At 44.7% G+C, this 13,660-nt stretch overlaps 2 protein-coding genes across 3 annotated transcripts in view; both read right to left on the bottom strand.

The window, feature by feature from the left end:
• The window catches only part of ERICH5 (glutamate rich 5), a 47,432-nt gene extending 41,688 nt beyond the window's left edge, over positions 1 to 5,744 (bottom strand). The window contains exon 1 of one of the 2 annotated variants that reach the window (XM_029591771.1): positions 5,501 to 5,744. In XM_029591771.1, coding sequence (XP_029447631.1) covers positions 5,501 to 5,579 — 79 coding nt within the window. In that variant the 5' untranslated portion in view covers positions 5,580 to 5,744. The remainder of the gene's footprint in view (positions 1 to 5,500) is intronic. The other variant, XM_029591770.1, reaches the window with a different exon arrangement.
• A 6,703-nt stretch (positions 5,745 to 12,447) lies between these two features.
• MATN2 (matrilin 2) overlaps positions 12,448 to 13,660 on the bottom strand; it is a 199,473-nt gene continuing 198,260 nt past the window's right edge. The window contains exon 17 of the mRNA XM_029591768.1: positions 12,448 to 12,903. Coding sequence (XP_029447628.1) covers positions 12,848 to 12,903 — 56 coding nt within the window. The 3' untranslated portion in view covers positions 12,448 to 12,847. The remainder of the gene's footprint in view (positions 12,904 to 13,660) is intronic.

Here is a 13,660-nt window from a genome sequence, read left to right as displayed (position 1 = left end):
ACGTTTGAATGGCTTCGTAAAATCCTGACAAGGATTGTGACAGTTGCCAAAAGGCATCCTTTGTGGCCTGTGGCATCACTTTTGGTGCTTTTTGCACTTGTTGATCTTTCAGAGGACTAGATGGAGGATGTGGGCGTTCCCGTCCACCCCCGAACCTGGAGAAGCGTGCGAGGATGAAAGATATAATCGGGGAGTCGTGGTCCTTGCGTTGAGACAACCTTGAGGATCTAGACATGGAAGGACTGATTTCCCTATGACTTCGATGCTTATGTCTATGGCCCCGGTCTGGATCTCGTTTTCTTCCCTTGCCATGATGAGAAGCTGAATCATGTGAAGAGGTATGAGTTCTCCGGGAGTCGTGTGAAGAGGAACTTGACCTCCTATGTTGAGAACTGCGTGAAGTGGAGCTGTGAGTGTCCGATCTTTTACGTTTGTGTCTCCCCTTCTTCGTTACAGATAAAGAATACAACTTTGGATCTCTGTTAGTAGGTAACGACACAAACAATCCTGTCTGCTCCTTCGTCTGCTGCCGTGGTGGAAGGAGGAATGCCTCTTTAGAAGAAGCTAGTGTCTTCATTACCATTTGCGGCTCCGGCCCTTGTATCGGCGCCGCTTGGCCTTCCGATCGCAGAGGAGTCTCAGGCGCCGTATGGTGTTTCTTTTCGTTCTGGCTTTTCGGAGCCGGTTGGTCCTTCGACGCCGTGTGGCTTTTCGGCGCCGTGGTACCCTTGGGCGCCTTATGGCTTTCCGGCGCCGTGTGACCTCTCGGCTCCTTGGCGCCGTATGGCTCCCCGGCGTCTTGTGGCTTTTCGGCGCCGTTAGGTCGTCTGGCGCCGTGCGGCCTTCCTGCGCCATATGTTTGTCCGGTGCCGTATGTGGTTTCGGCGCCCTGCCGACTTTCGGCGCCGTAATGGTTTTCGGCGCCGGCGTGATCTTCGGCGTCGTGCGATCGAGCGTCTTGGAAGACGCGTCTTTCGGGCCCTTAACCTTCGGCGCCAACATGTGCCCCTGTTTTTCCGGCACCATGGAGGCGGGTTGGGCCGGCGCCGACCCCTTTAGTGCTGTGCGGCGCCATTCCTGCTCTTCTCGCCCCATGTCCCCCGTAGGGCGCGGTGATCTGGGCCCTAGGCTCGGCGTCGTGTGGCGCGAACCGCCATTACGTCTATGAGGCGATCTGCCTCGCTCCCGGCCTTGACTATCGGATTTTCGGCTATGAAGGGTTGCAGGGCCCTGCTCCCCTGTTACCTGGCTATCCGAAAGAGCCTTAGGTGCCGAATATTTTACCTTCTTCACCAGTCCCGGTGAAGAATGGGCCTCCGAAGCCTCAGGAGTGCTTAGGAGTTCTTGAAGTCTGTAGGCCCTTTGTCTTTTCGCCCTGGGGGACATTTTTGCACAAAACTCACAGTTAGAAACATCGTGTGCGCTGCCGAGGCACCGGTAGCACCGGTCATGGCCATCGGTGACCGACATCACCCGGTTGCAGCGGCAGCGTTTAAACCCGCTCTTGGACATGAGGAAAGTCTTGGCTCCGCGTGCGATCCCGCGCGTGGAAAAAACAGACTGAGGAGAGTAGATCTGCCTGCGCGGGAACACACACACGCAGGCGCAGAGGATACAAAAATCAACCTCTGCTTTATCAAGCTCCGCCTCCCGGACCTGATGGACAGATCCCTGACAGCATGGCTAATTCAGCCCTGCTATCGACAGGAAAAAATATTGATCCTAAAGAAAACCAAAAATCTAAGTAAGTTATATCTTTTATTGGACTAGCCCAAGAATTGTCAAAAAGATGGAGTACATGAGTCTGTGGGCCCATCTAAGGAAGGGACCTACGAGATCTCCAAAGATCATGTACTGTGTCGCCATTTCATTACCTTTTTATGGTGATCCCATAACCAGTGTCAAGACTTACTAGAAATGTCAACATTCTCTGAATAAATGATCTTTTCCTTTATAGGTGCTAAAACCATTTTTTCCTTTAGCATTCTTGTTTTGTTTGTTGCTTTTGCAGTAAAAAGATTTCTTTGCCAAACCCCTGTGAGGTCCATGGATATATTTCTATAGTGGATGTAAAATATCTCCAGTCACTTTTATTTCCCCACCTGCGCCAGCATGAATAATATTTCAATGCATCTAAGCTCTCGTATTTTAGATTCTAGCTTTGTGCTGTCTCTTATAAGCAGTGGCTGGATCCTCTATAGGCTCTAACACTTTTTAAAGGACCAGCAGAAAAGATGCTATAGTATATAAGCCCTTGACAACACCAAGCTCCCTTCTTCAGACTCTTTAGGACAGCGGTTCTCAACTGGTGTGTCAGGTCACACCAGTGTGTCGTCACACTTTCCAGTCCCCCGTTTGGCCCAGCTGCTCTCCCTGCCCCAGCGAGATGCAAACTCTTCCTCCCCCTGGATTTAAAATGCTGAATGCGTGGGCAGAACGTGGCAGGAGAGCTGGAAGAAGCACTCCGTGGTACTAGCAGCATGGTCTCTTCTTCCTGACCCCCTGTGGCCTGGAAGAGGAAGTGGTGTGCAGCAGCTGCATGCGCGGAAAGAAGAGACCATGCTAGGTACAAGTGCGCACATCGGCCCGGAGCAAGGTCGGCCTCCATGGCAGATGGGACTCCTTTCTAGAGGCCGCAAGGGTGGGAAGAGGAGAAGGATGCTGCTGTCACTAGTTGTTCTTCGGTGGGCCGGGGGGGGGGGGGGGGGGGGGGGGGGGAGGGGAGAGAGAGCGTGAGTAAGCAAGCATGTGTGTGTGATTGAGAACCTATTTTTGTGAAAGACAGCATGTGTGTGTGATTGAGAGCCTGGATGTGATTGACACCCTTTGTGTGTGAAAGAGACAGCATGTATGTAAACGAGTGATTGAGAACCTGTATGTGTAAGTAGGAGAGCGCATGTGTATGTAAGAGAAAGAGGGCAGCAGGAGTGTGTAATTATGTGACTGAGAGCCTGTGCGAGAGATAGAGCTTGGGTGTGAGTGAGAGAGGAGAAAGCTGCAAGCAACTCCCCCCTCCCCCAATGCACAACAATCTCAAGGTACCTGGAAATCGAACATTTCCCGGTATGGAGAGCAGAGCATTTTTTTAATCTTTATTTTTAAATTATTGGGTCTTTGTGTCTGCTGTTTTGATATATTTTATTGGTGTCTGGAAATTTTTTTATTTCAATTTTTAATTATTGGATATTTCATTCATCAACTGTTTTGAAATAATCTGTTCTTTTTACTAATATGGTTTTACTGCTACTGATTTTATATTTCTTGATTTGTTTTATAAGGACTGGTGATGTTTCTTTTTTTTTTTTTCCTTTCTTGCATTGCATGCAGAGTCTCTGGCTTGTTACAGTTTCCAATTCAGTTTTGGTCTGCAATCTTCTAGTTATGCGTTTTGGTCTCTTTCTTCTTTGTTAGGTGAGGGTCAGCACATTTGATTTAGGTGAGGTTTTCTGTTGGGGTGTAGTTTCTTTGTAAGGCTCTATAGCAGCCTGGCTTGTTCCATTTTCCTAATAGAAGTATTAGAACATAAGAAAGTGCCATGCTGGGTCAGACCAAGGGTCCATCAAGCACAGCATCCCATTTCCAACAGAGGCCAAACCAGGCCACAAGAACCTGGCAATTACCCAAACACCAAGAAGATCCCATGCTACTGATGAAATTAATAGCAGTGGCTATTCCCTAAGTAAATTTGATTAATGGCAGTTAATTAACTTCTCCTCCAAGAACTTATCCAAACCTTTTCTGAACCCAGCTACACTAACTGCACTAACCACATCCTCTGGCAACAAATTCCAGAGCTTTATTGTGCGTTGTTGTTTTAAGGCCTGGTGTAATATTTTCAGTGTTGCCTTTTCTTAGGTAAGGTGGTCACTGTTTTGAGTGCTGGAAGTTGGTGCTGTTCTGGTATGGGAGGTTTACTATTTAATGTAATTTCTGTTCAGAGAGAGTATGCTTATCTTTCCCTTGTGTCATTCTTAACAATAAAAGTAATATCAGGCCCTTTTATTATTTCTGCTGTGGATTATAATGAGCAGTGTCACACATGTGAGCGTGGTCTGCCAGGTGTGTCACGATGGGAAAAAGTTTGAGAATCACTGCCTTAGGACATGGAGCTATTTCTTGAAATGCTTGCTGAGGATCTTTGACATATGGTTGGCACACAGCTTATTCATGGGAGCTTTTTTTTTTTTTTTTTTAGAGCCAATCTAGTTAGTACAGTAATTCTAAAGTGGAGAGCAGGGGGTACAACTAAACAAAGTAAGCAACAGTTAGTAAGCACATAAAGCACAGGAATGTTCATATGGCTGAATTCAGAGGAAAAAACAACCACAAGCCGCATTCTGGAGGTCTGTAATCCCAAACGTTTTACAAAGACCAGTGAAGTACCACACATTTCTTATCAAGAGTCTCCTTGCTCATGGCCTCTTTATCAAAAGGTCTCTCAGTAGCTCTACTGCAGACAATTTAACAAGGGATATCTGAGAGCCTCATCCAGCATATATATCCCTGACCAAGACCTAAGTCTGGGGCACAACACAGTCTGTCTTTCTGCCCCACATATCCTCTCCACAGAGGGTCTTTCTGCTCTAGGAAAAGGTCAATTTGATCAACTGGGATTCTCAGCTTGGCTTTTTTTTTTTCCCAGCACATAAAGCCCCTCTACAGAGAGGATATGTATAAAGCAAATGGTTTGTTTTAAATGTGTTTATGTATGTGTATTTTACCACAAGAAATGTTGAAAGCACAGAAAAGGCTCTTCTCCCTACCCTCAATATAGTTGTCCACAAAATTACTTTTTGAAAAAATGAACAGATCAATGGAAAGGAAGACAAGCAATCTATAAATTATAAAGCATTAGCTCCTATGGAGTAAAACAAGACAACTGGTTGTATCGTTTACCTAGCAAAGGGGAAGTGTTCCTTTTCAAGTAAATTGAATCTTGCATGCAAAACGCTCTCATTCGTTTATAGTCAGAAAGGCAGTTTTTAAAATACCAAATTCAGTTAACCCCTAAGTTTGATGTAAACCAGCCTGATATGAAGCTTGTCATGAAGTTCGGTATAGAAAAATGTTAAATAAAATAAATAAATAAATTCACCCTGTGTCCAAACAATCCCTTTATTCTGGAATGACTTCATTGTTACGTGGTTATGAACTCTTATTCTGTGCATTTCCCAAAAGCTGATATGGATTAGGGTTCCTCCCAACTGTTCTAAACATTGACCAAGTTCTCCATAAGCATCTGAAAGGTGACTGCCCTGGCAGAAGCACTGGGCTGTTCATAGTTCAGTGGTAAGAAAAAAAAGTCTAGGAGAAGGCTCTCATTCCTCCGTGGGAGAGATAAAAGTCTGCCCGAGTCAGGATTATTACTTATAAAACCTGCTCCTGCCTTTATTGGCCGGCCTGCACCGCTCTCAACTGGGATCCCGCCCTCCCTGCCGCCCGGCTCAGCAGCTGCACTCAGACCCTGCCCGGCTGCAAAACGACCCCCATCCCCTCTCACCGCACGCGCCGGGTGCTTTGCCCGCGGGTCTTTCGCTGGCCGGCCCCTGGGTCTGGATGCTGCTGCTCGAACAGCCCATGGTTTCTTTCTCCACCTCAGCCTCCGGCCGCAGAAAGGAAAAGTGGAGAGAGGGGCGGGGGAGATCCGGCCACGCCTCAGCTCTGCGAACCCTGGCGGCGGGGCAGGTGTAAGTGTCTGTCCCACCTGCACTTCCTCTTACAGCAGTGGGGGAGGGCTATTGCAATAAGAACAGCTGAGTCCCCCCTCCTCCCCACCCCCCCCAGCCCCGCGTGGCCGAGCCGCGCACGCGCCACCCGAAATGGACAGAGCAGCAGGGGGCGGCTGTCATGGCAACAGAGATGTTGACCGATAAGGGCTGGTTCACCCCGGTTATACAAGCTGGCCCTGCCTGGTCATCGCCCTTAGTTGATTTTATGACCTTCCGATTGTGCTAAGGGGATCTCCCAGCTCTTAGCCCTACAAGGTCGACAGCCTGCAGGATATCTCTTCTTATCCAAGTCAGTTTTAGCTCCCTTTTCTTCGCCCTCTAGGTTAATGTGTACGTTTCCAAATCTGCTATCTTGAAAGCTCAGGCACTACAACATCTTTTTAGTAGATTCTAAGTGTAAAAGGTTAAAACAAGGAGGGTGAGCTGGGGACAGGGAGAGGCAAACAACACCACCCAAGTGAGCAAACCAGAGTGAAGTAAATGGTATAAAAGTATGGCATAAAAGTTAAAACAAAAAACAAAAAAAAAAAACCCAACCCTCTTTTAATGAAGCACACAACTAAATAATACAGAAGGATAAAAGATGCACACAAAGGATACATGATCATAGAAAATTATTAAAAACCATGAAAGGTAAGTATCAAAATTCCAACAGGGCCATATTTTAGCAGCTTGCACCAAGAAGTAGGAGGGAATAATTATTTGTTTATTGGGTTGTGATAGTAACATAGTAATAATGACAGCAGTAAAAGACCAAATGGTCCATCCAGTCTGCCCAGCAAGCTTCTTGTGGTAGTAACTGCCGCTCCGTTCAGCTTACCCCCAAGCCTTATGTTAAGGGTAGTTATATTAGTATATAGTTAGAAGTGGCAGGGCATTACCTAGCTAGGGATGATTTTCTCTCCTTTTATATCTCTAAGAAATCCTGGTGACTTGATCTTGGAGTCTTTTCAAAACATGTTTGTGGAGGAGCTACTTGCTCATACAGCTGGTTAAGGTGAACACGTTTTGAGGGCATTCATGTTTTGCTTGGTAATTAGTTTTATTAAAATGAACATTTATCATATATTTGGTAAGGTGAATGTCTTCTTGATAAGGTGTAGCAGAATGTATCAGCTAAAGTCACTAAACCTAGAGAAAATTCCTTTAGACTCTGCATAGGAGACCTTTTAGGGGGTACTTAACGCATGCTTTCACGTTGCCCGAGGAAAAGGTTACCTGTGGAGATCTGCCTCTACTTTTCCTGCAGGTACTTTTTCCAACCAAACAATGGGGCCAATGTAATAAGCTGCACTAAAGCTGCCAAGGGTTTTTGTGCATGTTTTTCCTGTGCTAGCCTTACGCGTGTATGCAATCATGTGGTCAGCACGGGAAAAACGCGCACATAAACCTGCTTAAAGACCCGCAGCTGCCTGCAAATGAGGCAATTAACTATTCATGGGCTATGCAGGGAGCCACATATCGGTTAGTGTGGGTTTTGTACACAGGTTTTTTAGTGCCTGGGTCAGGGCAGGAGTTAAGTTAAAGTGCCTGTGTGAAGGCCGGTTTACTCCTTTGCTGGCATTAGTGTGGTTGTGTATCCGTGCAGCTCCAGTGCAATCATGGATTGCCTTCACTTTTTCCTGATGCTAAGGTACATTTTATGAGTTGGATGCTGAATTCTCTGCTGCATTTTCTGCACTTACCAGAATACACCGGTACAGCTGCCATGAGATCTGAGACGAACATGAAGGGAGTTAGACATTGCTTTACCCACCACACCTGACCACTAACTTCTTCACTGTTTTATGAAAGGGAAAGGCTTTCGCCCAGTGAATCACTTGTGGGTCACCACATTAATGCGAGTTTCAGTGCGGGTTTCTTCATGGTTTATCACATAGGGCCTTGACTTGTGTGCATTTGGGCGCATTTTATTTTTGCGTGGATTTTCTGCGTGCATCTCATTTACATACCTATCCTTTATTACAACTCATGGAGATGCCTTTTGCCGTGAGCGCTAAAAAAAATATGCACAGACAACTAGCACCGATTTCACCATGGGTCTTATACATTGGTCCCAAAATGCTTATTTTTTAAAAAATCCAAAAGTACACTCAGTGTTTCCACCCCTGACCTAATCCTACCCTGGCAGTGCCTCTGCTGCAATGCAGGATAAAAATATGCACATTGCAGAACCATGCTCGTACTTTTACATGCATGCTGGCGGGCAATTTTCAAAGGGGTTACCTATAGAAATGGCTTTGAAAATTGCTCTCTTAAAGTCCAATAGAGCTGCGTAGTTGTTGTGAATAGGCTGTTTGGCCTTTTTCTGCCATCAATTTCTGTGTTTCAGTTGTCCAGCAATGCATTTGGAGACTGTTTCTAATAGGCTGTTCACTACCTGTCTAAAGGAGAGCACACAAGCATTTCCTGTTCAGTCAGGCCATTTTTTTCTGCTGTTTATGAAGGTATATTACAATTCAAGTTTAAAACATCTAGAAGCACAACTGTAGTACATGATGTTAGACACTTTCCATATTATGTCAGCATTGTCTTCACAAAGAGGCAATTATAACTCACAAGCTGTTCATCAAAGTCTTATAAGATCATTCGTTTAAAGATTTCTGAACTTTAAGGGCATTGTTCTCACTGCAGATTCCACATACTCACTGTATGCATGCTATCATATTGAATGGCTTATGACTATTTTATTCTTTTTTTGCTTGATTTGTAGCCTGTATCTGGTTCCCAGTTTTATAAAATAATAGTTCTATAACTCCAGAAAGAATATTAGTTATTGTGTCATTTAGTAAAGCAGTAACATAGTAAATGGCGGCAGAAAAAGACCCAACTGGTCCATCCAGTCTGCCCAGCAAGATTTTTTTTTTTTTTTATAGTAGTAACTCCTGCTCCGTGCATGTTACCCCCATGCCTTCTGTTAAGGGAAGAAACTGCTGTTCTGTGCAGGTTAGACCAGTTAACACAGGTTACCCCTTTTCTTCACTTCCATCCTTTAGCCAGTAGGGATCCTCTGTGTTCATCACACACACTATTGAATTTCATTACCTTTCTGGTCTTCACTACCTCTTCCATGAGGGGATTCCATGCATCCACCAACCTTTCTATGCAGACATATTCCCTAGTGTTCTTCCTGAGCCAACCTCTTTGGAATTTCATATCATACAACTTTTTTTCCAATTGGAAAAGGTTTAATTCTTCTGCATCATTAATACCTTTAAGTTATTTAAAAGTCTGTATCATATCTCCCGTCTCTCCTCTCCTCCAGGGTATACATATTCAGGTCCTTCAGTCTCATCTCATAAGGCTTTTGATGCAGGCCCAACACCATTTTGGTTGCCCTTCACTGGACTGCTTCCATCCTGTTTCTATCTCTTTTGAGGTACAGTCTGCAGAGCTGAACACGGTACTCTAGGTGAGGCTTCACCAAAGGCCTGTGCAAGGGCATTATCATCTCTTTGTTTCTGTGGATTATACCTCTCTGTAGCCCAGGATCCCTCTGTCTTAGCCATGGCTTTATCACATTAGTTCACTGCCTTCAGATCATCAGACACTATCACTCTGAGGTCTCTTTCACAGTCCATTCACATCAGTCTTTCATCCCCTATTAGGGGTGTGCATTCGTATTGAACATAAATGTAAAACGCTACTTTTTTTTTTTTTTAACTTAAAAAAGTGATAAGACATAAACGATCGGATTTCCAACTTATTCAACATAGCTATGTTGAATAAGTTGGAAATCGCGATTGTTGATCCAAAATAAAAATTTAAACCCCTCACCTTCCTTAATCCCCCCCCCCAAAGACTTACCACAACTCCCTGGTGATCCAGCGAGGAGTGAGGACACCATTTCTGAAAGCCTTTCCGAGGAGCACGTGACGTCGGCGTCACGTGATTCCCTGCGGGTTTGCGCCGGAACGCTCGTTCGGCCCAAAAGGAACTTTTGGCCAGCTTGGGGGGGTCAGGAGGCCCCCCCAAGCTGGCCAAAAGTTCCTTTTGGGCCGAATGAGGGTGCCGGAGGGAACTCGCGGGGAATCACGTGACGCCGCGTCATGCCGACGTCACGTGATTCCCCGCGGGGTCGCTTCCGGGATCCTCGTTCGGCCCAAAAGGAACTTTTGGCCAGCTTGGGGGTGTCAGGAGGCCCCCCCAAGCTGGCCAAAAGTTCCTTTTGGGGCCGAACGAGCGTTCCGGCGCGAACCCGCGGGGAATCACGTGACGCCGCGTCACTCCGACGTGACGCCGACGTCACGTGCTCCTTGCAAAGTTGGTCAGAAATGGCGTCCTGACCCCGCTGGACCACCAGGGAGTTGTGGTAAGTCTTGGGGGGGGGGGGGGGAATTAAGGAGGGTGAGGGGTTTAAATTTTTATTTGCACATATGGACATATACTCAACTCATTGAATTCTGTTTATGTCCATATTGACCGCAAATGGGACCCCCTTTGGACATATGGACATATGAACTTAAACTTTTGCTGTGCACATCCCTATCCCCTATCACATACAGCTCTTTTGGATTTCTGCACCCCAAATGCATGACTCTGCACTTCTTGGCATTGAATCCCAGCTGCCAAACCTTTGACCACTGCTCGAGCTTTCTTAGATTACTTCTCATTTTCTCTGCTTCTTCGGGTGTGTCCACTCTGTTGCAGATCTTAGTATCAACAGCAAAAAGATAAACTTTTCCTTATAACCCTTCTGCAATATTCCTCACAAAGATAGTGAGCAGAATTGGCCCCAGGAACAATCCCTGAGGCACTCCACGTATTACCTTTGTCTCCTCAGAGTAGGTTCCATTTACCACTACTCGATGTCGTCTGTCCATCAAGTAATCTATAATACATTCCATCACTTTGGGACCCACTACCAGGCTTTTCATGTTCTTCACAAGCCTCCTATGTGGAACAGTATCAAAGGTTGTGCTGAAATCCAGGTAAATCATGTCACCCAATCAAAAACATCAATCAGATTCATTTGTCATGACCTTCCTTTGGTAAAACCGTGTTGACTCGGATCCAACAATCTAGCGGATTGTAGATAGTTCACTATCCTTTCCTTCAACAGAGCCTCCATTAATTTTCCCATCATCGAAATAAGGCTAACCAGCCCATAGTTTCCAGTCTCCTCTCTGCTGCCACTTTTGTGAAGCTGGCCTACAACCACCCTTCTCCAAACTTGTGGCACCACGCCTGTCTCCTCTGAATAGGCCCTTCAGTGGTCTTGCCCGGACATCTGTGAGCCCAGTTAGTATCCTGGGATGCAACTCAACCAGCCCCATGGCCTTGTCCACTTTCAGTTTTGCCATTTGATGGGTGGTTTGAGTTTATTCCACAATCAATAGTATGTATGGAGGTATTTTTTAGCTTGGTTTTCCATTGATGATGATAATTATGCTTTAGACTGTTTTCTGTGCTGTGCAGGCTCACTGAGATGCTTTTAGGGTAGATTTTGTACAAAGTGAAGTGCTTCAGGTTTGGTGTTCTACAAAAGGAATCTTGAAGATATGTGGACAATAACATTGTTTATTAATATGTCTTCCAGAAAAAGTTACTGAAGTCTATTAACTAGGACCCAGCTGGTTATGAAAAATGGAAAATATGTGCTGGGGTACAAATAGACTCTGGAAATGATTTGACAGGGCAAAGCCAAGTTGGTCTTCTTGACAACAACTGTTCTGTTCTAATGTTAAGTAGAATGGGGCACTGGATGGCACAAGAGGTCATAATATGAAATTGCAAGGGGGAAGACCCAGGAACAATGTCAGGAAATATTTCTTCACAGAAAGGGTGGTGGATACATGGAATACAAGAATGGTAATGGAATTCAAAAGGGCATGAGACAAACACAAAGATCCCCAATGGCTAGAGAATGGAAATGAATAAATGGGGCAACCTGTGTTACACCTAAAGTTTACATTTCTGCAATGGAGTACTTGTATGGCGGGGCAGTTTCTACCCTTTATAGAAGGCATAGGATTAACCTACACGGAACATCAGCTACTACTCTTTACAGAAGGCATATGGGTAACCTGCATGGCGTGGCAGTTATTACCCTAAACTTGATGGGCAGCGTGGATGGAGCACGTTGGTCTCTTTTCCTTCCATCAGCAACTACATTTCTATGTCATAGCATTACAGAGCTTTTCACCTCTCAAATTCATTGTAGGTCAGTAGGGATTTGTAAAATGAGTTGGGGGTCTCAGTTCAGTTCCAGGGGCCATAGCAAAAGTATTCATATTATGGTCCCTGTCAGATTTTCACAACTATTTGCACCTGCTTTTTGTGCTGGTAGATTTTCTATGGAAAATAACATGCATAGACTTGAAAGTACAATCTACGCATTATTTTCCAATTCCACCCAAAACATGCCCCCAAGAATGCTGCCTCTAACTGCGGCTAAAAATATGTGCATCATGGAACACTGGTGCAGACTTCTACCTACATTGAAGGAGCGACATTTTCAGACGGCCAATCTGCATGTATAAAAAAATCACTACTTGTGTGAATGGCTTTGAAGACTGCCCTCTTATTGACCAAGTAGGGAACTAGTCCATTACATTAGGCCCCAGGCATAACACATACACATCCTTGGAAACCATCCACAGAAGTGGGGCATTGTGGTGCTCAATCCAAGATGTATTTGCACCTTAATTAATTTTCAGTTAGCAGTACTGTTATTATATAGGTTTACCAAGAGAAAAAAAATACCTTGTTTCCTTGACACATCGCACTGCACAATTTTATTGGCGGTTCTAATAAGTACACAAAGTACCATAGCAAATGGTACTCAAAAATATAATACATACAATTAAAACTGCTTGGTCCATATAACAGCACTTTATGTTTGCATAGATCAGAATATTTTCCTTTGTGCTGTTGCATTTCAATTACTGTTTTGTGACTTCATTTTTACAAAATGAGGAGTTTGCACATGTTCTTTGTTCTGTTCCTTGGTTCAAGGCCAAACATTCAAGGGAAACTGTTACTGTAACTCCATGTCTTAGCAGGACATCATTTTCCCACTGCAGAGACCCAAAGATTTGTCTTGCAATCCTTTTTTTATTGTTGTGTTACAGCTTATCTGCTTATGTACAAGAAATGCTTCAGGTCACTTCTTCTCATCATCTGTATCTCAGGCGGTTTTCCAGAGCTTCCATTCGCTGTGTAATTGCTTCTAGTACGCATAAGTTAAGGATAGAACCCCCAAACATATGTAGCTTACTGTTCTTACTGCGAAACTTCCCGCTATCTCACTTTTCCTCTCCCACCCTTGTACCTTTTCACATTTTGGATCCCTGGCACTTATTCCACCCTTCTGTTGGAGATGTCAGCTGTTCCAACCCCATTATACCTCTGTTTTTCTAGATGTCATCACCTGCAACCAACATCCCACCTTTCTTCCGAGCTCCACCTAATATCTGTGCTATTGATCTTCTCTTGCTCTTGTATCCCCTGTTCCTCTTAGAGCAGACCTTACTGCTGATTAACGTGCTCCTTTCAACAAATGCATTTCTCTGGAAGTTATTTATAAACATAATACAATATAATAATAAAAAAATACCCCACAACAAAAACCCTGAGTTTAAAGAGAGTCTGGTGTACCAGTGCTAAATACTGGACACACTCTGGCTTGTAGCATTGTGCATTACTCTGGAGTGCACCATCTCAGCTTTAGAGTTCCTGCAAGGGAGGGAAACGAGATGGTGTGGCTGTGAATGATAGCCTCAGTCCTATGATATCTTTCTTTGTGGTATGGATCTCTTTAAAAACAAAATCTCTTTTCAGCTCATTTTGTTTTATTGAAAGTTTAACATTGATTTTTAAAATTATTGTGCAATATTTGCTTAGTGAGAATTTCATACACCGCCTTCATGCTACTGAATTCGTTGGAGCCATTTCAAAATGAAGTGCCCCCTTACTCTCTCAGAAGTCAT

This window comes from Rhinatrema bivittatum, chromosome 2 (assembly GCF_901001135.1).
Source record: "Rhinatrema bivittatum chromosome 2, aRhiBiv1.1, whole genome shotgun sequence".
Lineage (NCBI taxonomy): Eukaryota > Metazoa > Chordata > Amphibia > Gymnophiona > Rhinatrematidae > Rhinatrema > Rhinatrema bivittatum.
Note: the sequence above shows the minus strand (reverse complement) of the source record. Positions and strands in the feature narration are given on the sequence as shown.